At 55.8% G+C, this 26,457-nt stretch overlaps 10 protein-coding genes across 10 annotated transcripts; 5 read left to right on the plus strand and 5 right to left on the minus strand.

Moving 5' to 3' along the window:
• Positions 1–699: 699 nt before the first annotated feature.
• PUNSTDRAFT_145901 (uncharacterized protein) lies at positions 700–2,347 on the plus strand (the record flags this gene model as incomplete). The annotated part of the gene is made up of 8 exons (XM_007387234.1): positions 700–937; positions 994–1,043; positions 1,107–1,191; positions 1,252–1,367; positions 1,420–1,491; positions 1,550–1,804; positions 1,856–1,960; positions 2,014–2,347. Exons 1-8 carry the CDS (start codon positions 764–766, stop codon positions 2,345–2,347), a joined length of 1,191 nt encoding a protein of 396 aa, XP_007387296.1. The 5' UTR covers positions 700–763.
• A 940-nt stretch (positions 2,348–3,287) lies between these two features.
• PUNSTDRAFT_54868 (uncharacterized protein) lies at positions 3,288–4,234 on the plus strand. The gene is made up of 3 exons (XM_007387235.1): positions 3,288–3,664; positions 3,733–3,972; positions 4,029–4,234. Exons 2-3 carry the CDS (start codon positions 3,926–3,928, stop codon positions 4,192–4,194), a joined length of 213 nt encoding a protein of 70 aa, XP_007387297.1. The 5' UTR covers positions 3,288–3,664; positions 3,733–3,925; the 3' UTR covers positions 4,195–4,234.
• Positions 4,235–5,115: 881 nt separating this feature from the next.
• Positions 5,116–6,688, minus strand: PUNSTDRAFT_145902 (uncharacterized protein; the record flags this gene model as incomplete). The annotated part of the gene is made up of 6 exons (XM_007387236.1): positions 5,116–5,277; positions 5,337–5,648; positions 5,707–5,724; positions 5,785–5,974; positions 6,025–6,368; positions 6,425–6,688. The coding sequence occupies 6 exons, from the start codon at positions 6,686–6,688 to the stop codon at positions 5,131–5,133; spliced, it is 1,275 nt and encodes a 424-aa protein (XP_007387298.1). The 3' UTR covers positions 5,116–5,130.
• A 1,342-nt stretch (positions 6,689–8,030) lies between these two features.
• Positions 8,031–8,749, plus strand: PUNSTDRAFT_74748 (uncharacterized protein; the record flags this gene model as incomplete). Its single annotated transcript, XM_007387237.1, has 4 exons — positions 8,031–8,166; positions 8,215–8,333; positions 8,406–8,571; positions 8,634–8,749. The coding sequence occupies 4 exons, from the start codon at positions 8,031–8,033 to the stop codon at positions 8,747–8,749; spliced, it is 537 nt and encodes a 178-aa protein (XP_007387299.1).
• Positions 8,750–9,448: 699 nt separating this feature from the next.
• On the plus strand, positions 9,449–10,488 carry PUNSTDRAFT_137594 (S-adenosyl-L-methionine-dependent methyltransferase; the record flags this gene model as incomplete). Its single annotated transcript, XM_007387238.1, has 3 exons — positions 9,449–9,856; positions 9,909–9,961; positions 10,020–10,488. The coding sequence occupies 3 exons, from the start codon at positions 9,449–9,451 to the stop codon at positions 10,486–10,488; spliced, it is 930 nt and encodes a 309-aa protein (XP_007387300.1).
• A 676-nt stretch (positions 10,489–11,164) lies between these two features.
• Positions 11,165–13,405, minus strand: PUNSTDRAFT_115913 (uncharacterized protein; the record flags this gene model as incomplete). The annotated part of the gene is made up of 4 exons (XM_007387239.1): positions 11,165–11,583; positions 11,644–12,295; positions 12,370–13,171; positions 13,254–13,405. The coding sequence occupies 4 exons, from the start codon at positions 13,403–13,405 to the stop codon at positions 11,165–11,167; spliced, it is 2,025 nt and encodes a 674-aa protein (XP_007387301.1).
• A 2,370-nt stretch (positions 13,406–15,775) lies between these two features.
• PUNSTDRAFT_137596 (uncharacterized protein) lies at positions 15,776–16,466 on the minus strand (the record flags this gene model as incomplete). Its single annotated transcript, XM_007387240.1, has 4 exons — positions 15,776–15,845; positions 15,901–15,917; positions 15,953–16,111; positions 16,161–16,466. 4 exons carry the CDS (start codon positions 16,464–16,466, stop codon positions 15,776–15,778), a joined length of 552 nt encoding a protein of 183 aa, XP_007387302.1.
• Positions 16,467–16,957: 491 nt separating this feature from the next.
• Positions 16,958–19,080, minus strand: PUNSTDRAFT_107166 (aldehyde dehydrogenase). Its single transcript, XM_007387241.1, has 5 exons — positions 18,813–19,080; positions 18,431–18,751; positions 18,251–18,374; positions 17,859–18,174; positions 16,958–17,800 (listed from the first exon to the last, which is right to left on the minus strand). The coding sequence occupies exons 1-5, from the start codon at positions 18,940–18,942 to the stop codon at positions 17,033–17,035; spliced, it is 1,659 nt and encodes a 552-aa protein (XP_007387303.1). The 5' UTR covers positions 18,943–19,080; the 3' UTR covers positions 16,958–17,032.
• A 388-nt stretch (positions 19,081–19,468) lies between these two features.
• PUNSTDRAFT_54880 (uncharacterized protein) lies at positions 19,469–21,528 on the minus strand. The gene is made up of 4 exons (XM_007387242.1): positions 21,223–21,528; positions 20,867–21,163; positions 20,727–20,807; positions 19,469–20,664 (listed from the first exon to the last, which is right to left on the minus strand). Exons 2-4 carry the CDS (start codon positions 20,909–20,911, stop codon positions 20,407–20,409), a joined length of 384 nt encoding a protein of 127 aa, XP_007387304.1. The 5' UTR covers positions 20,912–21,163; positions 21,223–21,528; the 3' UTR covers positions 19,469–20,406.
• A 2,138-nt stretch (positions 21,529–23,666) lies between these two features.
• On the plus strand, positions 23,667–26,449 carry PUNSTDRAFT_122381 (NADH dehydrogenase; the record flags this gene model as incomplete). Its single annotated transcript, XM_007387243.1, has 9 exons — positions 23,667–23,682; positions 23,739–23,833; positions 24,084–24,314; positions 24,403–24,493; positions 24,563–24,661; positions 24,724–24,956; positions 25,053–25,904; positions 26,015–26,136; positions 26,213–26,449. The coding sequence occupies 9 exons, from the start codon at positions 23,667–23,669 to the stop codon at positions 26,229–26,231; spliced, it is 1,758 nt and encodes a 585-aa protein (XP_007387305.1). The 3' UTR covers positions 26,232–26,449.
• Between the last annotated feature and the right edge of the window lie 8 nt (positions 26,450–26,457).

Here is a 26,457-nt window from a genome sequence, read left to right on the forward strand (position 1 = left end):
GAACGATCTCATCGGATGGGAAGGCTGCGAAGACAGGTTTTTCGACTCCGACGAGCACCTGGTGCACATTCGAACTCACCTGGACCGACGATCCTTGCCGTGCTACCCGACATGCTCGCTCGTGAAGCCATCTCCGGATTACGTGCCACCGGTAGGGACCACCGACTTGGGAGACTGTCCGATATGCGCGCATCGGCGTGCTGTGGACAGTTACTTTGCGAACCCACAGGGAGTCTTTTTAGACGACGATGGTGAAGATGATGACGACGATGACGATTCTGGATGGGAGACCATCTCCGACGCCGACGACGATTAGGATGTTTTTTACGTGTCTCGTACATGAACTATCGATGCTCATGCTTCCAATATACCAAGTACTGCTGCGTACGTGAGATGTTGTTGCACTAGAAAGAGAAACATTGAGCACGCGGCTTGACTCGGACCTGCGGGAATACTTATCATGAGAGCATTATGTTTGTGAGTCTGCTATTCACCTCCTCCATTATGTGACCAACTCGATTGCATCCCAATATATTGGTTTAAATTCTTCGAATATGCGTATCGCTCTTTATCGGTTCGGGAAGCCCTTTGTTCCAGCACAGCACGGTCGGATTGGGAACAGATGAGCCTCGATGCATGGTGCATCGAGGCGGATATATATAGGCGGATGGCATGCGTGCTCGAGAACGTCGCGATCCCCTGTTTCTCTCCCCGATCTTGAATCCACGCCACTCGTTACCGTTATCGCGCCGGATTCTACTCGATGCCTGCGGAGGACGCAGCTACGGCCGGTATGCACTCTTTGCCTGTCGAGATCAAGCAGATGATCGTGGAGGACTATGACTTCGGACCGTTGGACCTTTTCAGTCTGTCCCGTGTGGATCAGACGTTTCGGTCCATCGCCGGGGAAGACGGTCTCTACGAACGATGGACCTCTGTAAGAGTCTTGTTATGCTCCGGTTGCCCGGCCAGGACGACTTTGCTTTCGCACAGGATCTGTACAGATACAATCCAGATCTGGGGCGTTCTACACTCTCCCGAAGGTCTGTCGTTTGAAAAAAAAATGTGAAGAAGATCTGTAGTGACACGCGTCTATGGAACTCTAGAGCACTCGTCGTGCTATCGCTGCGACGAAGATGTTGTGATTGTAATCGAAGAATGGCAGGCTTGTTGTATGTTCCAGCCATGAAGGTACTTGATCGCTCGTCATCAGTTGCATGACAGCTGATACATCTGCCTGCTACTGAACAGAAGCTCTGTGCTCACTGTATGGCGGCCAATGACGCCTACCGGACGATACCGGTTCACGTGGCGGAGTGGATATATTCTTTCAAGGAGGACGACTGCGACTTGATTATCATGACTACGTATGACTTGGCCTACTTCGTGTAACGTCGGCGATTGAACGCTTGTTTACAGGCGGGTATCACACCCCAAGAACGGCAGACGCTTCGACGCTGCTGTTATGTTGGAAGCGGATGCTCAGTCAATGTAGGTTCCCTGCATTTCATGGCCGTTCAAGGCCGTCTATGAAGCTAAATGGTGTCAGCGCTCGGGAAAAGCATGGAGAGGTCGTGTTGGCGGAGATGCGACGTGCCCTCGAATCAATCCTGGCACGCGAAGGACCGGACGAGTCGTCCAAGAGGGTCGTCAACAAAGCGAATCTACCACCCAAGTTGCAACCAGACATCGGAAAGGAGTTTCCAGTGCGCTTTCCTAGCCCCAAGCTAGTGGAAGAGATCCGATTCTTCTTTGACCGTGATATGGAATACAAAGTGCGATGGAATAGCATAGCACATCTCGGGTAACGATTATTTGATTGTCGCCTAGTTCATGCCTCACGCTCGTTTGATAGCTGGCTAAACGTCTATGAGTCTGGGCGAACCAGCGTTTGGCCAAGATCCGTGTGTCCGATCTGTAGGAGGTGGAGGAAACTATGCCATGAGAACGGAAAACGAATGTAAGACTGCGCCGTGTTGCGTGCCCACAGGACGCTGATGCACACGCCGACAGAAGCACCAGCGAGGACTCAGGCAAGGAACTTCCCCGCTGGGCGTACGTCACGGACCTAAGATACGGCTCCGATGAGGAGGAGGAGCACTTGACCGATCACGCCATCCGTGACTCCGCTATGCACTGCGATGAACTGTCTTGTCCGAACGCCTGGCTTCCCGGAAAACGTCGTCTGGTCGTAGCAAGCCCCCGAGTTTGCGCGACCTGCCTACACCGTCGCGCCGTGCGCGATCACAGGGATAATCCCGATGCGTTAGAGCAAGAAGATACGTCATACGAAGATGGCGGTCATGAGGACTTGCCAAAAGAAGAGCCCGATACACATTTGCAGTAACCGCAGCGATTTTTTCCTGTGTCATATTCTCATGGGATGGAGCGACGCACTATGGATCTTATGAGGTTTCCTGTCAGCGTCAGGCGTCTATATATAGAATATAACGTACCAAACTGGCGTGTACTATCTTGTTTAGTCGCAATCCTTAGGGGCACAGGGAACGCTCTTGCGCCATCAATTTGAACCGTGGTCTGAGGATAGATATCGCGCTGAAACCACACACCATCACGGTGAGACACTGGAATATGGATTACGGCAGCCCGAGCGGATCGACAAGAAAATGCCAGACAACCTGATGTAAATCAAGGCATGAACCAATATACCAAGTGAACGACTAGCATGAAGTGAGAACGAGATACAGGCTCGAAGTAACATAGGAATCCTGAAGGAGATTGATTACACACAGTGAATCAGATGAAAAGTAAGTCGCCACACAATACGTACGTAACACGCAACATTATATGAGCTTTTCTTGCGGCGCCATCTTCGACTCTACATTTGTCTTTGTTGGCGTCTTTCGAAGGGCGATATCGCTCGGCAGTTGGTCTTGATCCTTCCGATGACACTGTCTTGCGCACAGCCAACAGGGCTCGCAATCCACCGGCGTCGGCGTCGGGCGCGGTCGTGATGGGAGGAAGCGAGGTCGGCGGCCATGCATGGGATAGTCGTTTCTACATCAGGAAAAACCTCCTTCAGTAATGGCCGCTTATAAGCAGTAATTGTCGTCCCTAAGTGAATTAGCGCAGTTAGTGGGATTTTTTACCCCCCTCGCTAATTAATGCTTGCTTTGTAGTTGTAAGTACTGAAGTCTGGCTTACGGTGCGCTCAGGACCCACTATCCCTCACTTGAGATCACTAACTGGACAATAATGCGCATCTCTTATATCAGGCATTAGTCGCCATTATACCGGCTTCACAGAACATAAGCACAATGGAGTAGGCCAAAATCCATGGATTATCATTATTATGATGTCTACGGCAGTTAACAATGCTAGAGATAGAGAGACCCCTACGAAGGACTTCTAGCATTATTTACATAGGCGCCATCACTCACTGTGGTTGTGCGCGACGTTGACGTGCCCTTGGGTGTCTCCAAGACCTGGAATAAGGCTTCTATCGTCATTACATGATGCGCGAATGAGATACACTTGCGCCGTGACAAATCCTCACAGCGATGTGCTGTTGAAATGCAGGATCAGTGGTAATGTTCATGGCATCGGCAATTGCAAGGATGACAACACTCAGGGGCAGCAATGTGATGATAGATGCCAGTGTCGATAATAGAGTCAAAACCAAGTCGTCACGCGCGCGAACCATCTAATACAAGCGATAGTTAGCGATCCTGGAAGGTCTAGGCTATCAGCATGCGCTGAACGGATACGCACATATCCTGTCATTCGTTATCATCAACCACTCCAGGCTATTCATCAGTCTCCCTTAACGGCGGCGGCGTCGATCAAAACCTGACTTCATGAACGAGTACGGTGTTCTTTGTGCCCTGCCGTCGAGAACGGTGACTCGCGTAGAACGACGTGGGGCTGAGCCAGTCAGTTGCATCTAAACAACAGTTTGCGAGCCATGTGGAATTCTTCGTGCCGTGCCGTCGAGAGTGGTGGCTACTCGAGCTATATCAAGTTGGCGGGCATCGTCAGATATGGCATCATGTATGTAAACCACTTACTTTCGATCTGTTGCCAATGCACCGAGACCGATTCACCGTGGGCAGACAGGCAAGCAGCAGCTTACTGTATACCGAGTTTGCGTCAGATGTGGTAGTCACTGTCGCCGGTGTGATTCAAGACGACATTCCCTGGCTAGAGGTAGAGGTGACCCGCTATTTGTTGTAAGCATCTCGGCAAGCATTACTGATAGCATAGCACCATGAATTGAAGAGACCTAGCGTAAAATGGAGCGGGAAAGAGTGAATGCGCTCAAAGGCGAGTTGCCAGCGTGTCATTTCCCAGGAGCACGTGGCAGTGATTGTGCATCCCAATTTGGATGCCATCTCGCTAGGTCGGATTGCGCTTCAGAATCAAAGCTTCGACATTCCACCTCTCGTTGGTGAATGATGCTATGCATAGTGCTCGCCCCAAAGTGCCCCGTCTGTACACGACTAATTGGTTACATATATGCCATATCTGACTATGCCCGCCAGTTTGATGTATCTCGAGTAGCTACCGTTCTCGACGGCATGGCATATCACACGAAGAACTCCATTTCCGCTCACGAGCTGTCGTTCCGATGTACGGGACTAATTCTTTCTGATGTCGCTCCACTCCAGATACTACCCTCGATGGGCCGGCAGGAAGAATGGCTTACTCTTCCACAAACAATGCATGCAACGCGGCGGCCGGGTCGCCAATCCGGCTTGTATGCAAGCTCATGCTGCTCCACAATGTTAATTACAAACCAACAGATCGTGGGCTAAGCATGAAGACCACCGCGTTCCTGCACTCACGACTATGTGATACGGTGTACTCTACATAATCATCAACTCATTACTATGCATGTTAGATAAATAGCGTGAATCACACTCGGTGCTATAAGATCATGTATCCCACGACAGCTGACATTAGCAACGATTAGTGACTCTTACCAGGTAGTGAGTATATAAGTGTGTTTAGCACGACCTGCACGCGATGGTCACTAAATTAGTGACGGTTATTGACTGAGGTTTTTCCTGATGTACGGGGTGGCTGAGGTCCCTCAGCCCATCGCATTGCTCTGGCGGTCCAGTAAGACCAACGGTCCCCGAGTCATAGATGAGTCATAATTTCACATCTTCAATGAAGATACGGAGGAGGCAAGGCGCTGTGGGTATGCTGCACCGCTTGAGGGTCCGCAACGACCTCGAGCGGTTGAGTCGCGAGTCGCGAGTAGGAGTTGGGCGCAAATCCGGTGACGATCGGCGTGTCCATCACGATGTAATACTAAGGGATAGTTCGGATGAATACTATGGCGCGAATACGAACAGTCCAGCAGCGCGCACCAATATTTTGTAGGGTCCAAAGCGCACGGTAGGTACCGCGTCGCTGGGCAGCCGCAGTTCGCTGTAGAGAATCCGCTCGTGTTCGTCCGGGTGCTCGTTACCAGGCTCGACGAACGGTTTCCAGCAGGCTTTGACAACCCGTCGGTTGTATTGGTAATGTGCGGTGCTGTTGGGTACGCCCTGGTCGTTACTGTACTGGATTTGAATCGAGACGGAAGGAGCGCAGGGGCGAGAGAGAAGAGCCAATGCTTGCAAATCATCCGATCGAAGCCGTAGCATTAGAGATATGGTGGCACCCCTGGAACAACAAAGCTTGGTTTCCCGCGTCAGCCAGGAGAAAGTACGGGAGCGAGGGAGCGTAAAGACGTACAGGTCGAGCAACCGACAGCTATTTCACGATACACATTTCATCAGCGCCAGTAAGCGCAAGGCATCGAGAGCAACTTACCATACATTCAACGCCTATATCTCGTCGCCCGAAGGCTCGTCCACGCACGGTGGCAGGAGGAAGTGACCTCCACCCTTCAGGGTCACCCTCGACGCCAAGTAGCGGCATATGTCCCAGGTTCGCCAGCTCCCGGAGGGGAGACGGTGCCTCTTGGTGCGTGATGGGCAAATACAAGATCGGCACGTTCAGTCTGCCTGGCGTGTTAGGACACGCGTTGACGTTCCACTCAAGTCGACTCACGAGGAATCCAGTTGCAATCGAGGTCGGCACACGCGAAGAACGAGTTTGTACGAGAAGTTGAAACGCGCCCCGCTTTCGTTCGAAGAAGGCGGAAGACGACATGTATGGGTGCGCTGAGAGAGGTGGCTCCGAACGTCAACGGTCTCCGGGAGCGCGAAACTGAATGGCAGCGAGAAATCCCCAGTGAGCTTGCGACGCGGGCTGAACATCCGGGAGCTAATAGACGATATTGTAGTAACAGAGTCGCGCCTCGAGAGTTCGGATTGCGGACATAGAAGCGTTTTGGTCATGTTCAGAAATGTGTGTCGACCGGATACCACGTCACCCTCGACGCGACCTATCAGCTATGAACGATACACATTAGCTCGGGGGCAGGTATGGCCGCTGGTGCTTCGCGCACCGCAATCGTGACCGCTGTTATGTCCGCGCAGCGGATGTTGAGCTCCACTCGTCCGGAGATTTCATCGCCCTCGTGGACTACCGGTGATCCCTCCGACGAGCGACTCGACACGCGAAGCGTGGCCCAAGGAATTCCGTCCTTGGCGGTGAGATGGAACTCTCGTTCTGAGGGCTCGTACGAGTCATCAACGGCTTCGGGGCTGTGACTGCGCTGATATGCGTAGTCGGGGAGAGACTCCATCGGGAAGGAGAACGAGATGGTCATGGAAGTGTAGGTTGAGTCAAGTACGCGCTGATGCAGTTGGATACTTAGTATGAGCCCTTCACGACCAGAGATTGATCGACGGCGGTCTCGCAGGCGAAGTTCCCATCTATATATTCTGTCCAGTAGATACGCTGTTACAAAACCCACGTTTTTCGAGTCATTCCGGCTACCAATGAGGTGATAGGGCCGCCGTTAGTTCCAAACGTACAAACAAGAGAGGCGAATTGGTGAAGTAAGCAACTCGCGACGAGAACGCGAGGATCCAGAACGAGATTGCGATGCCGTCGGCTCGTGCGAAAGCGCCTCCAAGCGTCATTGGACACCGCCTGACCCCACGGTGGTCGCCCATCACGGTCGCGCCATTGGTACAACCTCCCCCTGTGTTCGGTCTTGTTTCGGTCGCCGGCTTAATAAACGTTGTCGACAGAGCATGTGCAGCCCGATAGGCCGGAACCTGCAAGAACTAGTATACCGTCGATCGTTGAGCGTGACTCCATGGGCGCTTACTGCTTGCATATGCGAGCAAGGCACCACTTCGCATCTCCAACGGAGTTCCGAGCTTGGAATTCCGCTTGATCCGGATCCGGATTGCACTGAGACGCCGTGAAGCCCAGAATATTCCTCGGTGTTCACAGCCCGTACTGCAAACACCAAAGCAGTCGCGTACTCAACTCCTGGGTTTTCAAATAACATCGCACAAGAAGGTACTCAAAACACGTCATAGTACGTATACACAAATAGGGTCGTGTCCCTCGCATAAGCGCCCAGTTCGGGCAACATTTCCGACATCCGTGACTCCCAGTTGCATGTCGGATGTACCACACGGCGAGCGGGCCCCTGCGGGCCCGCATTCAAAGCATCGATACCCCAGTTCCTGAGTCCAGGTCTTGCGAAGCCTCTTGTACGCGCGGGCGCAAGATCAGAACGAAACAGTGAAATGCGTTTTACTTGAGAGACTTGCGTACGTCAAACGAGCACACCGCAATAGGCTCAGATGCAACAACCTATGCATCTGGATACTCGATAAAATTGGTCGTGCCAGTACGATCTGAAGGTTATTGATAAGTCCTATTCGCTCGTCAACGCGTTAGCGTTTGAATTCAACCTTTGGCCGAAACTGGGCAGAAAAGCGATGGAACCAGGATCCCACGCCACTCAGGACAGCCGTCGGATGTGCTGGCCACACGGCTCAACGGGCTCTTGCCTCCATTCACGCTCAGATCCTTCCTATATTGCGGCTTTTGCGACGAATTCCACCTCCGTTAACCTTGATATCATATTGATTGGTACCACTTCCGTTAAAGTTGCTTTGGCCCTGAGATCCCCGTCAACACTACCACGAATGGCGGAGCTCTTGAACGTGATCTTCGCACTCGCCGCCATCTTCTTCGCGTTCCGATGGCTTACGTCTGGTCCCGATGATCCTGCTCGGGCTGCGCTTGGGTTCAAGCCTAGAAAGGTCACGGATGAAATGGCACGTCTCACTGAGCGTTCAACGCGTCGTCGCACTGACCATAAACAGGTAGACAGGGTAGCCGACATATACCCCGACATCCCACGAGATAACATCCGCTACGATCTCCTACGGACTGGCGATGTCGCTGTAACATCAGAGAAGATCCTCACCAAGGGCTACCTTGATGCGGTTCGTCCCCTGCGTTGAAGGCCCATATTCTTACCTTGACCGTTCCTGTTTTTCTCCTTTCTTCCTATATAGCCTCCATCTGCATACTACGAGTTATATCCCAGAGGCCCCGAATCATCTTCCGCACCTCACGCCCAACCCTCCTCCACAGACAAGGGCAAATCTCCCGCGCCTCCCAAGGCAGAATCCCTCATCAGTCGGTACCACCTTGAAGACAGACTCGCGTCTGCCTCCACAGGTAGGGCGTTTCCCGGTCATACTCCGAATTCCATCATTGACCCTCTTTCTTATTCTCAGTAGTGGTGCAATCTCCGACCGACGTCGCTGGGAAGGCTACATGGGAAGATACGCCGGAGAAGCGGGAAGCGAGTCTGAGGGAGCGTAAAGCGCAGATGATCCTCGCGGCGAGGCAGTGAGTGTCCATCCTTCGTGTTTGCTCAATCGGTCCCTGACACCCTACCGTACTCGTCAACAGACGCCTCCTGGCTCAACAGCAGCAACAGCAGTCAGCCGCTCCGTCAGCGTCCTCGAGCTCGTAGCGTCGACGTTCGCCTGCATCCTGCGGCCTCCACGGCGTAGCGTCTATTAACTGTGGAAGGGAAACACCAGCGTACCGCATGTTCGTCTGGAAGCATGAACGCGTGCTTTTGTGATGGAGATAGCAATCCAAGGATGCTACTCATGTTCTGTATTTTCTTGGGTGTATTCCATCAAGTTTCCGGCCATAAATCTCCAAGGCATCAGGAACGACTCGTCTGGGTCGAACAAAACTTTCAATGGCGCGGGTCGAGCACGGATCCGGTGTGAATCGGAGCGATTTGTCCATTCTCGCTCTCTCATATCTCTGCGTACTGAAGTAACTGTCTGACTTGGCTGACAAGAGATGTTTCAACAGTCGGACTCGCTACGATTATTCGAGGATCAAGGACGCTCATCACATGATCATTGAACCCCTTCGACCGGTGCGGTACCCTATTCCTTCAGCCCATCTTGAGTCCTTTACCAATACTCGACGCTATCCGCAGCCTTCGATTCATGGAAAAGAGCGTATAAAAAGGCCAAGAGCCCCCTCGTTACCTACCAACCTAACGGGCCTTAACCCACTCTGATTTACCATGTCGTACGCTAGCTCTGAGAGCGTCGGTACCACTGACACGAACCCCTGGCTCGAAGTCGGCGGCACGGAGTCGTTCTGGAACCGTATGGCAGAGAAGTATCCGTCGGCGACCGCGTCTATCGGCCCGGGAAACCCCATGTCGGGCACCGTTCCGCGCCTCCTCGAGGCGATGCAGTTGCTCGGCCCCGATGCCGCTACGTACGGGAAGAAGCTCAAGGTCCTCGACGTCGCATGCGGGACGGGCGTGGTACCGATGCTGCTCGCTATGCACTACAATCTCAAGGAACCGAAGGTGGAGGTGGAGGTCGTCGCCGCCGACTTCTCGGCTGATATGGTGGCACATGCCGTAAAGGCAATGCAAGATGGCGGATGGAAAGGTGTCAAGGTCGAGCAGATGGACGCGCAGGTAGTCTTCGGACATGAGTAAATGAATGTCGACGCTGATGAAGCATCGATAGAATCTTACATATCCTGACAACGCTTGGACGCACATTACGTGCTCTTTCGGGGCGTGAGTGGAGATGTCGTTCTGAAAATTTGAATATCTTTGTGGCTGATGGGCGTCGTAGGATGATCTTTCCAGAGCCAGACCTCTTCTTCGAGGCTGCTCACCGCACTCTTGCACCCGGGGGTTTGCTCGGATTTACGGTCTGGAAGTCCGTTGGATGGGCTGTGCTCATCCCCGCCATCATCAAGCGCATCCGCCCTTCGGATCCTTACGGCCAGCAGCCGTTCCGGGCGTGGAGGTACAGATGGGAGCACGCAGACTTCATCGAGTCCATCTTGGCCCGGCACAGTTTCGTAGGCGTAAACATCGAGAAGATGGAGGCGACCCTGCGGGCGCCGAACCTCGACATGCTGAAGAAGGGTATGTTGTCCTCGGTCGCCGAAGAGATCGTGAAGGATTGGAACGAGGAAGAGAAGGCGCAGTGGGGAGACGCAGTGAATGAGGCGGCGAAGGAGGTGCTTGAAGCGCAGGAGGACGGGAGTGTGAGTATACCGATGGTGGCTTGGATTGTGACTGCTAGGAAGGATTAGCGGTACTACTTATGCGGGGTGATACGTGGCGGATGCGACTGAGCACATCATCAGTACTGGACGTAACAACAGACTAAGATACTCCGGCACGGGCTTGACTGGTTGCAATAAAGGGACCAGTACATGGTATCCATATGTTCTGTGTATGGCTACTAGTGATACAACCGTGCAGAGGCACGAACTACTAAAAACATCCCAAGCGAGCATCGGACAACGTGAAATAGAAGCAGAAGCATCGAGCGGTGATAATTTCCGTTGTAAAGTCACGTCTAATGGGAACCAAGGACATGCGTCGGATACAGAACAACAAGCGTCGAGCGATGAAAGACGTCGTCCACGACAAATAGGAAGAGATAACCACAAACACTAGTTCCAGAGCGATGAGTGCGCCGAGCGTCGAGCGAGCGCGCGTGCCGTACCGAGCAGCACGTAATCAACCGACAACAAAGACGATCCAAGATGACGATGAAGGTGAAAGGGATGATAATGCGTAAGCCGACAGAGTGCGGACTTGCGGGATATACACATAAGTATACAGTTCTCCGTTCGTGTCTTGTTCGCTCTTAAAGCACAGAGCGTCTTCTGTCATAAGCGAGGACAACGTCTAAAAGTTCAGAGGGAGAACACCCTGCCATTGGCCATATCAGCCGCCGCGACAACCGAGTCAAATAAGCACTCACTCTTCGTGAACCTCGACACCTCCGACCATCTTGGTCACCTCCGCGTCCAAAGCGCCCACCGCGCTCCGCACCTCCGCGCCCATCTCCCTCGGGCCGCACACGCCGACAACAAGCCCACAGGGACCCATCACCGCACTTTCACCCGCGGCGTCCTTCCTCATCGCCCGGTCCTCCCGCGCCTTGACAGACCCCGTGCGATCCGCGACCGACTCGATGATCTTGGCCAGTTTCGGCCGGCCGGGGGAGAGGGTGACGCCGGGCGGGAGGTACATCCGCGCGAGCTCGGTCGAGGTCGAGGCAGACGCGCGGGTGTAGAACACGTCCACCTTCACGTGCGGGTTGGTCTTGCTCGGCGCGGACGATTGCGAGTCGAGCGCGAGCGCGGAGAACAGCGGGAGGAGCGGCGTGATGCTCGCTATGCCATGGAGTGTCAGTCCGTGCTTCATCGAGTCGGAAAAAAAAAGAGGGGACATACAGGGATCTTGAACTACCCATACGAGTCTGACAACGCCGCAGCGTGCTCGGCCACGCCGAGCCTCGCTGACCGCCGCCCGCGCACAACCGAGAGCGTACGTGATCCCGCTCCCGCCCGCTACGAACAGCGCGCCGTCGAAGCTGGGGTACAGCGTGTGCCCAGGGCCGCCGTACGGGCCCTCGACCATCACGGTCACGTTCCTGCCCGCATCGCCCACGACGCCGACGCCCTTCTCCTCCGCGTCGCCGGCGTCCTTCGCGGGCGAGTACGCGGCGGACGACGCGAGGGCGTACAGCTTGCGCGTCCAGTTGCCGGCCTGCTTGACGGTGAGCACGAGGCCCTCGCCCGCCGGATCGCGCGCGACGGACTGGATCGTGAACGGGTGCGCCTCCGCCCACGCGAACGGCCCGAGGCCGAGCGAGAGCACGCGCAGGCGGACGTGCTGCCCCGGGCGCCAGCCGGCGTTCAGCCCGCGCACCTCGACGCGGGTGCTGCCCATCTCGGGCAGGGCGCGGATCGTCGCGGTCGCGAGCCGGGTCTTGAGCGCGCGGACGAGGCGGTCGGAGGCGTACATGATGGCCGCGATCGCGGCGTAGATCGCGAGCTTGGACGCGTGGTTGGCGAGCGCGACGAGGATGACGACGAAGCCGATCTGGAATCAACATACGTGCGGTTTTTTTTAGCTTAGGAATTTCAATGATGGAACGCGTATAAGCGGACACTGACCGTGTGGTACACCCTGAAGACCTCGTACCCATTGCGCCTGACGATGCTCGCGCTCGTGAGCAGCATCACATCCGCCCACACGAGCCCCACGAGGCCCCACACGACCCACCCCTTCGCGAGCTCCTCGCGCACCGTCCCGTTCAACGCCCACTTGTACGCGTACCCGGCCGCGTGTACGTTGACGAGCAAGATGACGGCGCGGCCGGCGACGCGGTGGAGGTAGTTGAGATTGGTGTAGGACGCGGCGGCGCCGAGCAGGAGCCCCGCGGGCGAGTTCTTGAGCGCGAGGAAGGCGACGAGCGGGAGCTGCGAGGCGGCGAGGTAGCCGCACCGGATCGGGTCCGTGAACGGCTCGGAGCCGTGGAAGACGGCGTAGATGAGGGTGACGAGGTAGATCAGCGGTGGGAGGAGCGAGCCGACGGTGTACGAGGTGCCGAGGAAGGAGGCACGCAGGAGCCGGGCGAGCCGTGGGACATGCGTCGAGTGAGCAGGGAAGTGAGGTGGAACGTGGCGCTCGTCGTAGGCGGTCCGGGACGGGGAGGAGGCGGGTGTGGTGGTAGAGTAGGAGGAGGCGGAGGTAGGCGAGCGGACGAGGTGGGCGTGAGAGTCGTCCGAGGCGGCGGGGCCGGTGGGCGAAACGGGGAGGAAGGATTCACCACCTTGCGCGCGTCGGGGGCGCGCGAGGACTTGTCGGGAGCCTTGCGATCCGGAGCGGTGGTGCAAGGGGGCGGTCGTCGTCGTGACGCGGTGCAGGACCGTACCGGCCAACCACTCCGGGGCGTGGCAGAAGCGGGTGATCAACCTGTGTGCGGGGTGTCAGTGTGAGTGACGTGAGATGATGCGGGGGTGAGGCGGGGGATAGGTTGGAGACGGGTGACACGTACCGGGGCAGGGCGTAGAGGACGAAGACGCCGAAGACGGAGAGGAAGAAGATGTCGATGTGGGCGACGAAGGTGGCCGTCGGGTCCGGGGGAGATTTGGCAGCGATCGACGCTGCACCGGTCGAGCTTGCGGTCGATGTGGAGTTGGCCGACATGGTGACGTTCGTGCTCGTCGTGCGTGTGATCTTGACTGTTGATTTTGCTGTTGTGGTTGTGGTTGGATATATGCGTGGATGTATGCGTTGGGGAGGTACTTGTAAAGAGCGAGGGGGGTCGCTGTCCTTGGTGTCTTTGTAGGCTTGACTCGGCTTGCTTCTCGGTTCTAGAGTGAATTCGGGGTACGTCGATAGTGTCGCAGTAAAAGGACAATGAGCAGTCCAGACACGAGGCGGATGACGCCAGACAAGAATGGAGCGACCAAAGGAGCGACAGTCGGCCAGGCGGCCGGAACACACGAGGCGCGGGCGGAGGGGAAGGAGGAGGGAGGAGGGAGGAGGGAGGAGGGAGGGATGAAAACCGCGTGTGCTCGGGCGAACCAACCTCCGCCTTCGGTCCGTTTTGAACTCTTCCCACCCGACGGCGTCAAATCGCCTTACCTGCTCTTTTCCCATGGTCGTCCGACGAGCTATCTCTCTGATGACGGCGGTGCCTAGCAGGACCTGATTCATTCTGATATGCCTCTATGCATAGGATCACTAAAAACATATATTACTTTCCATCAGGCCCAGCCCGAGTGAGGCGCACAATGGCCGCTGTTGCGATAGTTTGTTCGGGTCAATGGAGTTCAACAAATACGGCTGATGGTCGTCGATCAACTCGCCGAACCTCGAGAACGAGCGAATGGCTTTGAGTTTGTGATAGGATGCAACTGTGTTGAGCTCAGCGAGAGTCCGAGGAGCGTGATTCCCGATCGCCCATTGGCCAAGACTGGAAGGTGAATCAGGTCCCGACGGCAGCGGATTCAGATCGCCGGAACCTGCCGATCCTATTCACACCCCCCCCCAGCCACGAAAGTATATTCACTCTTGGCGCCCGAGAGATCTGGAGATGAAGCAATAAGTAGTTGCTGCCCAGCCTAGATTAGCCGTGTGCGTGTCCGTCTGTGCAGAATGAGATGACGAATGTTCGCGATGAGGCATCAAATACAGTGAAACCCATTGAGCGCCGCGTAGCATCAGTGAATCTCGTTATGTTCGTTCATCTATAGTGTATCTTTGAATGGCTAGGCAAACAACACCCGGGCTCTCACAGCTAGTTGGCCCGACTCGGTGAGACCACTTGCGTAACGAGCGTGAGTAGATGTAAGTAGAATACTGTAGAACGCCCTCAATTAGCGTGGTCTATCGTAGATCGGCGTAGCATCTGCTTATACCGACTCACTCGAGGACCCACCGATTAGAATATAAACAGCGCTTTCGCGCTGATCGAGCTCTCGGAGCTCCCGTGTATGACTTAGATAGTAATCGTTGGTTCTATGGTATGCTTCATTGTATGAAACATCTTTAGAATAGTTGGATACTTATTGAATGAACGATCCTCTTACTCAAACTGAAGGCCTCACCGACTGATTCAATTGAGAACCTATCTCTTATCTGATCGGTGACGTGTTTACAGTGTAAAGGCACTGGTTGATGCACTCAAAACCGGCAGGCTCCTACACTTCGCACATGCCACATTCTCTTTCTTTTGACCACCTACAACTATGTAAGCTACTACTTCCAGATTACACAAATTTTTTCGGATGAAATCTGGGCGGAAGTGAGCAATGACGGTTGATCCGCCCAGGGGAGGCCTGGCACGCAGAAAACGTTCGTTGATGCAGTGGCAGTGCTCCCGGCAACTGATGCAGCCATCACATCGGGTCACACCGTCGTTTTATGCCGGTAAGCTCTCACACGCTCCCAAGGCGCGTCGTGCGTTGGTGCATCACCCTCCGCTCTTCAGGATAGGCTCTGAGTTGCTACCCGCCACAGATGATCCTATGTCACTAATGAAAACTGCACCCAAGATATAAAACAATGCATTGGTGCTTTGTGGAGGTTATCCAATTGTAATTGGAAGCGAAACAGGATGCACATCTTGTGGTACATACTCAAAACAGCCTGTTCGCGAAAGTGAACGATTTTTGGAAAATCAGAGTGCTTCGATTCGTTAGAAAACTCGGATCTAGTATATTCAAGCATGAATCTACCCCATGATTTAATCTCGGAACTCTCAGACACTTCCTTCGTGTGGAATTGTCGTTTGCATCAAGGAGTGCGGCTGCATCAAGCAGTGCCTTTACACTGTAGATTACTCCGCCACACCCACGCCTCCGACGACTTGCCTAAAAAAAAAAACTCCGCAGGTGCTTGTTATACAGCCATACGCTGCTTGAGAACCTTTGCACGTCCAATCGGAGGTCACTAAGCTGCTCTTGCGTGAGCAGCCTGAAACGCACTTGAGCGTCTCTCTCCTTCTTCGATAGCTCCCAATCGCCATGCAGTGTGGCTCGCTTCAGCGCCTTCTGGTGCCTCTGGAAATCATTAAGGATACTCTCCAGGTCGCGACGAATCGGACTGAGTGACCGCAGCAACAGCAACAGGATTGCGTTGTCTTTGGGGTGACAGGGTGAACGCGCGAATCAGCACAAGCGAGAGCAATGACGTACGACGAGGACGGCCTGATCTGGTCAGAAATGTGCGCCGGACACAGCAGCAGACGTCGAGGATATCACCGTAGACGTTGGCCAGCGCATATTGAACATAGACCTGGCCGACGTAGAGCTTGGTGGCGTAATCCTGAAAGAAGCTCAGGTCACCGGCGATACGTTCGAGGGTTTCCGTGATCGTCTGGAAATATCGAGGGGCACGCTGGGCAACCTGCACCTGCGGTGAGTTGAGAGATACACAAGATAAGTTACGGACGTACGGCGATGATGAATCGTAAGCCACCCCATACGAGGGCTGCAACATCCGGATGCGAGGATACGAGAGTATCGACGGTCGCGAAGAACCGTTGCAACCCTTGGAGGACCGCGCCCAGGCGGTCTATGCAGCGCCGGGCAAGACTCCCTTCTTTATGAGCGCGATCGATGCGCTGGAGGTCGAGAATGAGCTCTCCAAGGGAGCAGGACTGGAAGCATGCTAGCTCTTCGGGAGTGAACTTGTCGTAACGTCGCTGGAGGGCGATAAGGAAAGCATCGTTGACTTCAACATGGACCGCGACGTCGGCCATGGTGGGTTCGACGAGGCAGAATGAAGAGGCTGGACAGAGCGGACAAGTGGCAGCGGCAGTAGACCAGCACAAGCTGTCGCCAAGGGCAAGCCATAAAGAGGCTATCGGCGCCTATGAAGCTGTATCGATATCGGCGGCTTGTACGACGAACCATGGTCATTTGCCAACAAGTCCTCTGTATGCGTTTACGCCATGTGAGCACTCGTTGCTCAAAGATTCTCTATAGGGCGTTGGCGTGTCAATGAGATTGATACACTTTGACAAACACAATACCAGGCTCGATAATGTGTGGTATATTCCATGCTGTTCCGTACTATCAATCGAGAAAATGGTATCGAGTAATTCACAAGGCAGTCGAGGACAATTTGCAGCTCGAGCAAGATCGTCGTCGTCGTCGTTGTAGCGAAAGACTTGAAGAGCGTGCTACGTCGACTCCCACTGGTTCGCAGATACCGGGAATCGCCGAGCCATTTCGGGACGATCTTCCTGAAGGTCTGTTACTACACCAGTCGAATAATACTGTACAGGTATACTATATTTCTTGTACGACTCTCCTTTGCATTATTTCACGAAGGCGGGAACACAAATTTGTTGTTGAAGAACGTGCTCTCCCCGCCCCGGATCAATCCCTCCACCGCCGCCAGGCTCCTCTCGTCCTGCACCTGCGTCGCCACGATCGTCGGGATCGCAAAAAGCTTCAACGCCTCCTTCGCATTCGTCATCCCCAACGCGCTGTTCTTCTTCCCTGTGAACGGGAACACGTCCGGCCCGCGTTTATCAGGCGAGTTGATGTTCACCCTCCCCTCGTGCATCGCGAGGGCGTCCACGACGCGTGCCAGCTTCCTGGGGTCATACCCGAACACGGCCGACTGTAGCCCATACTTGGAGCTCGCGACCCACTCGAGCGGCTCCTCGACGTCGTCGAACACGGCAACGGGCGACACAGGCCCGAACTGCTCTTCGCTCCAGAGTTTCATCTCCTTGGTCACCGGGCCCACGACCGTCGGGCTCGCGAGGGACCGAGCGAACCGGCCCCCGTTCTTGTTCAGTATGTGCGCCCCGTGCTTCAGCGCGTCCTCTACGAAGTCCCGGATCCCGTCCGGCTTGCCGTCCTCGCACAGCGGCGTGATCTTCACCCCGTCCTCCCACGGCATCCCGATCTTCATCGCGTCGACCTCCGCCGCGAACTTGGGCACGAACTCGGCGGCGATCGAGCGGTGAACCCAGACGAGCTTCATCGCAGTGCAGCGCTGGCCGTTGAAGGAGAACGCGCCGGAGGCACAATGCTTGGCCGCCAGAGCGACGTCCGCGTCTTCCAGCAGGATGGCGCAGTCCTGTCAGACATTCGATTAGCCGAACATTCCGGCCATGGAACCGTGCATGTGTACGTGCCTTTGAGTCCATCTGCGCCAGCACGTGTAGACGGTGAGGCTCGGGGTGCGTTTTGATGAGCGCGCTTGCACTGGTACTGCGCCCGATGAACGCCAGGTAATCGATGCCGCCGCTTTCCATGAGCGGCGTCATGATCTCCCGCCCCGATCCGGAGAGGATGTTGATGACGCCAGGAGGGAAGTGCTTCTCGAACAGCTCGAGCGTCGGGAAGTGTGGCGAAGCGCCATTACGCGGGATGCGGACGATGACCGTGTTGCCCGCCGTAAGCGCCGGGATGAAAGTCGTGTAGCATTCGTTCATGGGATAGTTGAAAGGCCTGTAGAACGATACGGAGTCAGAGGAACGAACTTGCTGCATGCATATATGCATGGTAGGCGGGAGTCGATACTGACCCTGATGCAAGAACCACGCCGACAGGCATATGCCGTATCTGCGCTGCAACACCGGCGCTAACTTCGAATTTTGTCTCGCTGTTGTACAATTTGATAGCCTCGTCGATCGTCTGCTTGATGAAGTCTGCGGTGTAAGACATGAGTTTGAGAAACGCTCCACAACGAGCGAAACGAGCCTACCGATGGTCCGGTCAATCTCGTCCTCCGCGTCTTTCCTACTCTTGCAGATATCCCACATCAGGAGCTCGACCATCTGTTCCTTGGCCGCCTTGTAATCCAGCAGAAATCCATGCATCGCCTTCACCCGTTCCTGGATGGTCGCTCGAGGCCACGCTCCGAGCCCCCTTCCCCACGCGTCCTGCGCAGCCTTCAACGCTTCGAGCGCGACGTCCTTGTCACATCGCGCAAACTCGGAGATGACGACGCGTTCGGCTCCGGCGTAGATCGCGGTGGCGATCTTGGTGGTGGACTTCGTGAACGTTTTGACCTCGCCGTTGACGACTAAGGAACAGCAGTTCGGGATTAATCAATATGAAGAAACAAGCTAGTGGGACTAACGTACGATATTGGTTGCCTTTGTACGATGGCACATGAGGTAGTTTCTCCTTCGAGGAAGGGAAGAGCGCTTCCAGCTCCTTGCAATCGGTTACGATCTGGTCGTTGTTCGCAGGCTTGAAGGCCTCGGCGCTCATGGTGGTTGGCGATGGCGATACGAAAACGAATACCGGGTAGTGCAGGGTCGAATCGCAGGTTATATACGCCCGTGTAAAGTATTGTTAAACCCGTGGGTGTCCAACTCCATCTTCAACGTTCGTCGATGTCAGCATCCGGTGGGTCGACGTCAGCCGACAGCGTCGGGGAGAAACGACATAGCGGCGGGCCATATATTTCGCCACAGTATATTCCCTAGTGGTTTCCGACAGCGTTTGACTTCACGGTCTCTGTGCGTCTCGTTGAGCAATGTCGGTGAACATCCACGGCGCAGGCAAGAAGATGGAGGAAGGGCATGCTTGGAGGAGCCGGGTACCCCCGCGGCTCAGTTTAGCCGGTCTGGCCAGCACGAGAGACGAGCCAGCTCCGAACCACTGGTTACTTCTGTTCTACACGAACTCTACACTACGCTCTGGGACCTTCGAGGCTGCTTGTTCGACAATATATGCACGATCGTGGCGACCATACCGTCATTTCACGCATGCACCAACAAGGGCAGATTAGGCTGCGCTGCGATCATGCCAATGGCTTCAATTTGAACCCGGTGTTACTGGTCGTCCGGGCGCTATAGGTGCTCTGAGCACTCGGCATCTTATCAGGCTGACGGGTCTGCTATTTTCCAGCTTCGCGCTGTGGCCGGACTATGTGCTCTTCGAAATCTGTCAGCTTTGCGATCCCTGACCCTTGCCTTACCCCCTTCATCGCGCGAGCTGCCGATGGCAAGTTCCGTGCTATAGCATCGCTGCGACCCGAAGGCACCCTACAGTGGCAAAAGCGGAGCAACTGGAGCCGCAGCATGGCGCCATCAGGCGTGGACGGCGTAGATAAGCTGCTGGGCGCCAATTTGTACAGCTTACCGGCGTCGACGGGCGTCTAAGAAGGCGCGGAAGCAAACGTGCCGGGGCGTGCGGGTCGATAGATTCGGCGATATACCAGGCACTGATGAAATCAATCAGGACGCACTTCTCCGTGTCCCCGCAATCTCGCTCTCACAGTCCACGAGAACGGCTACCCAACCGGCTACTTCGCCACTACGATGTCTCTGACGCAGCGGCTGCGTCCTCGACGATGGAGGAGCTGGTCAGGCACCACAAGAAGGTCACGCTGATGAATTCCATCTGCCGGAAACAAACTCTAGCTGTGCTGACGCCGTCGGCGGCGATACGAGCCTGACGAAGAAGCACGCCAACGGCGCAATTGCTTTCAGCAACCCTCCGCTGCGCCCGTCTTGGTGATATGTCTCTGCACCTCGACTGCGCCATCTGTTCTAGAAGCCTGACGACATGCTCTCATAGAGGCATACGTAGTCCCAGGTGGCCTTCGAACATTGAGGGTATCATGGATGCTGTAGAACTCATGTCCCCCAAGTGGATGCTCCTCGCACCGATATGCTGAAGGTCAGCCTCCGGGGGGGGGGGGGCACATCAGCGCCTATTGAATCGCCATCACTCTGTGTCAGGGTGAGGCCGAGGCGGCAGCCGGGCTCTCAAATCCTCTATATGTATCCGGAGAAACAAAGCACCCAAGTCATTCGTCGGATTCGCCTCCCCCCTTTTCGTCCTGCGCTTATCTCTACATTGACGGGGCGAAAGCGACTTTCTCCCTGCATCGTCGTCATTGCATTGATCACGACAGACATGGGGAAGAAGGTACTTCCCTGCTGTGGAGTCCGGTCCCGGCCAAAGCCGCCGCCGAAGAGATTGGTCGGATGCGCCCCTGCTCGATGGACGCTGTCAATCCTTGCTTACCATTTACTCTGCCTTAGACTTTTGAAATTTGATGGACATTCCATGGCAAGATCGCGCGCATAGCTGTTCGCCGAGGAATAAGATGACAGTCGCATAGCGTAAGGACCGCGTTGCATCATTTTTGACCGGGCGACCCTGGCTCACACTGCGTGCATAGCGCCTCGGGGTTTGCGAGCGAGTCGAACGATTGTGCAAGAGCCATGAAAGGGGACACTACAGCACAAGACCGCCGCCAAGCGACCCAATGTTTCTCGAGTTCCTGGGACAGTCACCGAACGGTCGAGTCTATCGAGTCTATGGCGGGCTCTTGGTCCAGCTTTCTCGCGGGCGGATCCCTGGCATTACGGCCTTTTATCCGCAGAACGACGAAGTTCAGATACCTCTGCACGCGCATGATTACCCGTATCCTTGTTGGACTTGGTGTCATGAAGAGCGAAAATCGCGCGATACGCCAGTGAGTGACATATCGCTATTGCTATCGATCTTCGGAGTATTCTGATCGTGCATATGCAGTCCGTACGTCATGCGTGTCGTCCTGTATCTATAGCACCTAAGGAATGCCCGGATTCATGCATTATTCTGCGTCGTGGAGGCCTTTCGCGTCGCTTAACTCGAATTTATCACGCTACATAGCACCTCGTTGCTGCTAAACTCCCGAATGCTCGCCTCTTCGCGTCCGGCGCCTCGGATTGTAATTTATATCCGCGTGGTCAAACGAGGCGGCCACCGTCCCCCAATAACATTTTTTTTTTGTAACTGCGCGCTCGTTTCAGCGGAGTCAGGCAACTCGCAGCCCTCGTCTCTCAACAGCCTGCTGTCTCGGACTCGGACCGTCCATTCTCAAGTCCAAACCGTGTTTTGTCGCGCTCTGAAGGGTCAAGACCAAGGATCAAGTGACCGTCCTATCGCAGGAAAAGAAAGAGGGAGCCTAGAACACGCACCGTGTCTGTCTCTCTGCTCGATCCTCTGATACATCTTGTCGCAGCGTCGACAATCGAATTTGATCCTGTGGTGAACGCCTTCGACGTGGCGTCTCACGCCGCTCCGACGACTGAGGCGGGCGTGGCACACATGACATCGAAATGTGCTCTTCTGCCCCGGATTGACATCTAGAATAAAAGCCGGCGGAACATCAGGAAAAACCGGATTTGCTAAATGCCTCCTTGAACGTAGTAAAACGTGCTCATTTTAGTGGCTTTGAGGGTTTCGGTACCCAATAAGCGACTCTTTCGGTAGTCCGATTTTTCCTGATGAAAAGCCGGGAGGTAGGATGCGTGAGGGGAAAGGAAAAAACATATCGTACCCGCCTGAGATGCGTCGTCGTCGGGGTCGTATGCAGGAACTCACGATGCTGGCGAGCGGTTCGTACGTACGCGACGAAGCGGCGGTTAAAACGTGGGCGTGCGGGGGAAGAAGCGGTGCGATATGAAACGCGCTGCAAGTTGGGTAGAGAGCCTAGCTCAAGAGTTTGAGGATGCTCAGGCACCCCTCTAGAGCGTGTACTTACTCTACAGAGGTATGAATGGAGTGTTACGTGTGACTCCGTTAGTGCACATGGAGCGGATACAGAGGGAGGAGTGGGATGGATGTACAGGCGATTGGAGACAGTGGTTGGCAACCGCATCGCACGGACTTGGGCGCCATTGCGACGAGAACGGCGACGGGTGCCATTATGCTTTACCGGCTCATGTACGCGAGCGCGTACGTACAGATTCACCAGAGGCAAAACGCCCGAACGGAATGTATCGACACGGGAACTCAGGTAACGTTCTCGACCGCCCGATCCGATAAGCGCTGTGCGGACGGGCAAAGTATGTAAACGTGAGCTAAGGACGTGAATCGAAAATACGGGTTCAGGCTTGCTCGCTAACTCCGATGAGGCCCAGCGTGGCCCCGTGCGTCATTTCAGAACGTGAACTCGACAAGGACCATTGAGGTCAGGCTCCGCAGGTACGTGTGTAGTCGAGGGTCGTGCGACGCATGGATATGGAGACCAAGGATCATTCGCATGCCATATCACAACCAAGTCGAAGAGACACGGGCGGCTGCGCGGTGAAGTCGTGCGCGTATATAATCTCGGGAGCAGATCGTTCGCCTTGCCCGCGTAAGTGAGTATTGTCGACGAATCCAGAATCTGAGCGGAAAACGGGCCATCAGCGGTGCGGGGTGCCGCTGTCGAGTGAGGCCTAGGGGGACTGATCCTCGCCGGGGAGACTCGGTGGGGCTGCCACCAATCGGATGGTCTAGGGAGTTCGCCGCAACAAATCGGAACGACACGGTTTTTGTAAAGATATCCATATCGTGATCGGACAAAGTGGACGATCATGAGCGAGGGCGGATCTCCTGACCAATGAGCATCGAGGACGGATGCATACCGTCGGGTAGTTGGAACCAGTAGGCAGCGAGCATGAGCAGGTGCATGGATTGTGCGGATAGGAGTTTGAGGATTGTGGAGGATCCTCTCGAAGAGGCACAACTTGAACATAGCAGACACACTGATAAACAGAGGTATCCGCCCGCGTATTCTGGCCACACCCTTTCAGTCTCATCTCGTTCTGAACGCGAGGCGTGATTCATTAGCATCGCAAATTGGAGCTCCTCAAACCTCCGTACTACCGCAGACAACGCGAAGGAGCGATGCAGGGTGATCGACGGACGCGCGTATCCAGACCGGTGGGCGGGATCCCATCGGAACGTGAACTACTCCGCACGGGCGAAACGCGCGAAGGAAACGGGGCACCATATCTTGAGAGATCCAACATGATATTTGTGCGCAGCTAGAGCGGACTGCGCGGGGAAAGTTCAGGTGGATGTTCTTGCGAGTTGGACGGGCTCCGGTCCAACCCGCGTTCCGGGCAAAACCAAGAGCACCGCTCGGGCGTTATCGTCATCAAATTTCCCTCCCCCCCTCCGTCCTCCCGACTCCCGAGCCCGCCCTCCCTGATCCCGCCGACACCATGCTCGCCGTCCGAGGTCCGCCCATATCGTCTCTCTCACCGTTCGTCATCGCGAAAACGTTGACGTTGAAGGAACAGCGCGCACCGCGACGCTTCTGATTCGGACCGGGGCCAGCCCGAGCCCGACCGCGACCTCCAAGGCTCTCCGCGTCCAGCCCCGTCGCGCGGTGCTCTCTTCCCCTCACGCTCAGCGTCCACGGTTCTTGTCCGACTCTGCGGCCACGGAGGGTGCCGCTCCTCCCCCAGTGCGTTCCTGCCGTTTCGCGCCGTTGATATCCCACCCGTTCTCACGCGCCGATCTATGATCTTCCTCTCCCCTCTCGTGCAAATAAACCACGACTTAATCGCGTCTGCGCATGCTTCTCCACGTCCACGAAAAAAACGCGAAACGAACCGACCGCATGAACTCGAGTGCAGCCTCCACCGCCGATCGTGTCGCGCTGGCGTCACTTCCTCCAGACCGTCGGACGCGTCACGCTCATCACCATCGTCGCCGGCACCGGCACGTTCTACTACCTCGCCTACAAGGACCGCACCCCCGGCCCTCAGTTGCCGTTCGATCCGGAGAAGAAGACCCTCGTCGTCCTCGGGACCGGATGGGGCGCCACGAGCCTGCTCAAGAGCATGGACACGACCGATTACAACGTGGTACGTAAAAAAATCCTAGTTTTTTCTTCCCCAAATACGCGCGTGCCCGTTTGCTTTTTTCTCCCCGTTTTGACGGTAGATATCTTAGATCGTCGTGAGCCCGAAGAACTTCTTCCTCTTCACCCCCTTGCTTCCGAGCGTGGCGGTCGGAACGCTGAACCCTAAATCCATCATCCAACGTACGTCTTCCGCGCCACGACCCCGTTACGAGAGTTCCCGCCTGACGGCGCTCGCCTGCGTTTCCACAGCCATTCGCCACATCACCCGCCATAAGCAGCGAACCGTGAACTTTATCGAAGCCGAGGCGCAAGAGGTCGACCCCTTCAAAAAGACCGTCACGCTCTCCGGTGCGTCCCTCTCTCTCCGCGGCATTTTATGCGCATATTTATTGACCCCCGCGCCGAGTTAGATCTCTCCGGCGTGAAGGGCGAAGTATCGACGACGACGATCAACTACGACTACCTCGTGTACGCCGTCGGCGCCGAGACGCAGACGTTCAACATCCCCGGCGTGAAAGAGCACGCGTGCTTCATGAAGGAGCTCCACGATGCCGAGAAGGCGCAGGACCGCTTCATCGACTGCATCGAGTCGGCCGCGTTCCCCGGGCAGACCGAGGCCGAGAAGGACCGGCTGTTGCACATGGTGAGGCCCACAAATACCGGATACGACGGACCCCCCCGCGGCGTGTTCCGATATTATGCGCATTTCACTCAACTCGAAAATCCGTTCGTGTTTTAGATCGTGGTCGGCGGTGGGCCCACCGGCGTCGAGCTCTCCGGCGAGCTGCACGACTTCCTCGTCGAGGACCTCAGGAACTGGTACCCGGACCTCGCCCCGCGCATGAAGATCTCGCTCATCGAGGCCCTGCCCTCGGTCCTGCCCACGTTCTCCAAGCAGCTGATCGACTACACCGTGTCGACGTTCAAGGAGGCGAACATCGACGTGCTGACGAAGACGATGGTGAAGGAGATCCGCGAGCGGAGCGTGGTCGTGAAGACGCCGGAGGGCACGGACGAGGAGATCCCGTGCGGCGTCGTCGTGTGGGCGGGCGGGAACAAGCCGCGCAAGGTGTCGACGGATCTGATGGCCAAGTTCCCCGAGGCGCAGACTAACCGCAATCACGAACCGGCGTCAGCCACGCGAGAGATCCTGCGGGGGGGGGGGGGGGGGGGGGGGGGGGGGGGGGGGATCGAAGGGAAGGGGAAGGAAGAAGGAGCGACGAAAGACGCACCGTCGACGACGATCCCGCGTTATCTAGATCAGCTGAGGATGAAGGGCACCGACGGCATCTTCGCGATCGGCGACTGCACCTCGACCTCGTACGCGCCCACGGCCCAGGTCGCGTCGCAGGAGGGCGCCTACCTCGCGCGCGTGCTCGCCCAGGTCGCCAAGCGCGACCAGGCCCTCGCCGAGCTCCAGAAGCTCGAGGCCACCGCCACCGCGCCCGAGGCGGAGAAGGAGAAGGAGAAGCTGAAGCGCCAGGCGGAGAAGCTGGAGAAGATCCGGCCGTTCCATTACTCGCACCAGGGCTCGCTCGCGTACATCGGCAGCGACCGCGCGATCGCGGATCTCTCGGTCTGGCAGCGCACGGTGAGTCTCTCTTCCTTTCTCTCTTTTTTTTCTCCGTCTCTGCGCGAAGGCGAGTAAAAAAAGGGAAGGGGATCTGACGTTTTTTTTTTCTGTCTCTTTGTGATGTCAAGTTCTCGAGCGGAGGCGCGTGGACGTACCTCTTCTGGCGGAGCGTGTACCTCAGCACGCTCTTCTCGCTCCGCAACCGGACGCTCGTCGCGACGGACTGGCTCAAGGTCAAGCTCTTTGGACGGTGCGTGTCCCCCCACCCATCCATGACCTGCGGTCCTGGCTTTTTCTCGACGAGCTGATCTCATTTATCGCGACAGTGACGTCTCGCGCGAGTGAACCTGGTCGTTTCGTTCTCTTTTTTCCCACCTGCGTTAAAAAACGCATTGCGTTTCGCTCATAGACGTCTCGAGTTCGTGGTTATATAGACGGCCGTGGCATAGACGATAGAATGGGCCGCGCGTTCCCGCGATACCGTAGCGTACAGTATTTAGTCTCATATACGGGCACTTGAATAATCACCAACCGTCGATATTACGTCGGCGGCTTAGCTGGGCAGACTCGG

Source organism: Punctularia strigosozonata, assembly GCF_000264995.1.
Source record: "Punctularia strigosozonata HHB-11173 SS5 unplaced genomic scaffold PUNSTscaffold_13, whole genome shotgun sequence".
In the NCBI taxonomy this organism is placed as follows: Eukaryota; Fungi; Basidiomycota; class Agaricomycetes; order Corticiales; family Punctulariaceae; genus Punctularia; species Punctularia strigosozonata.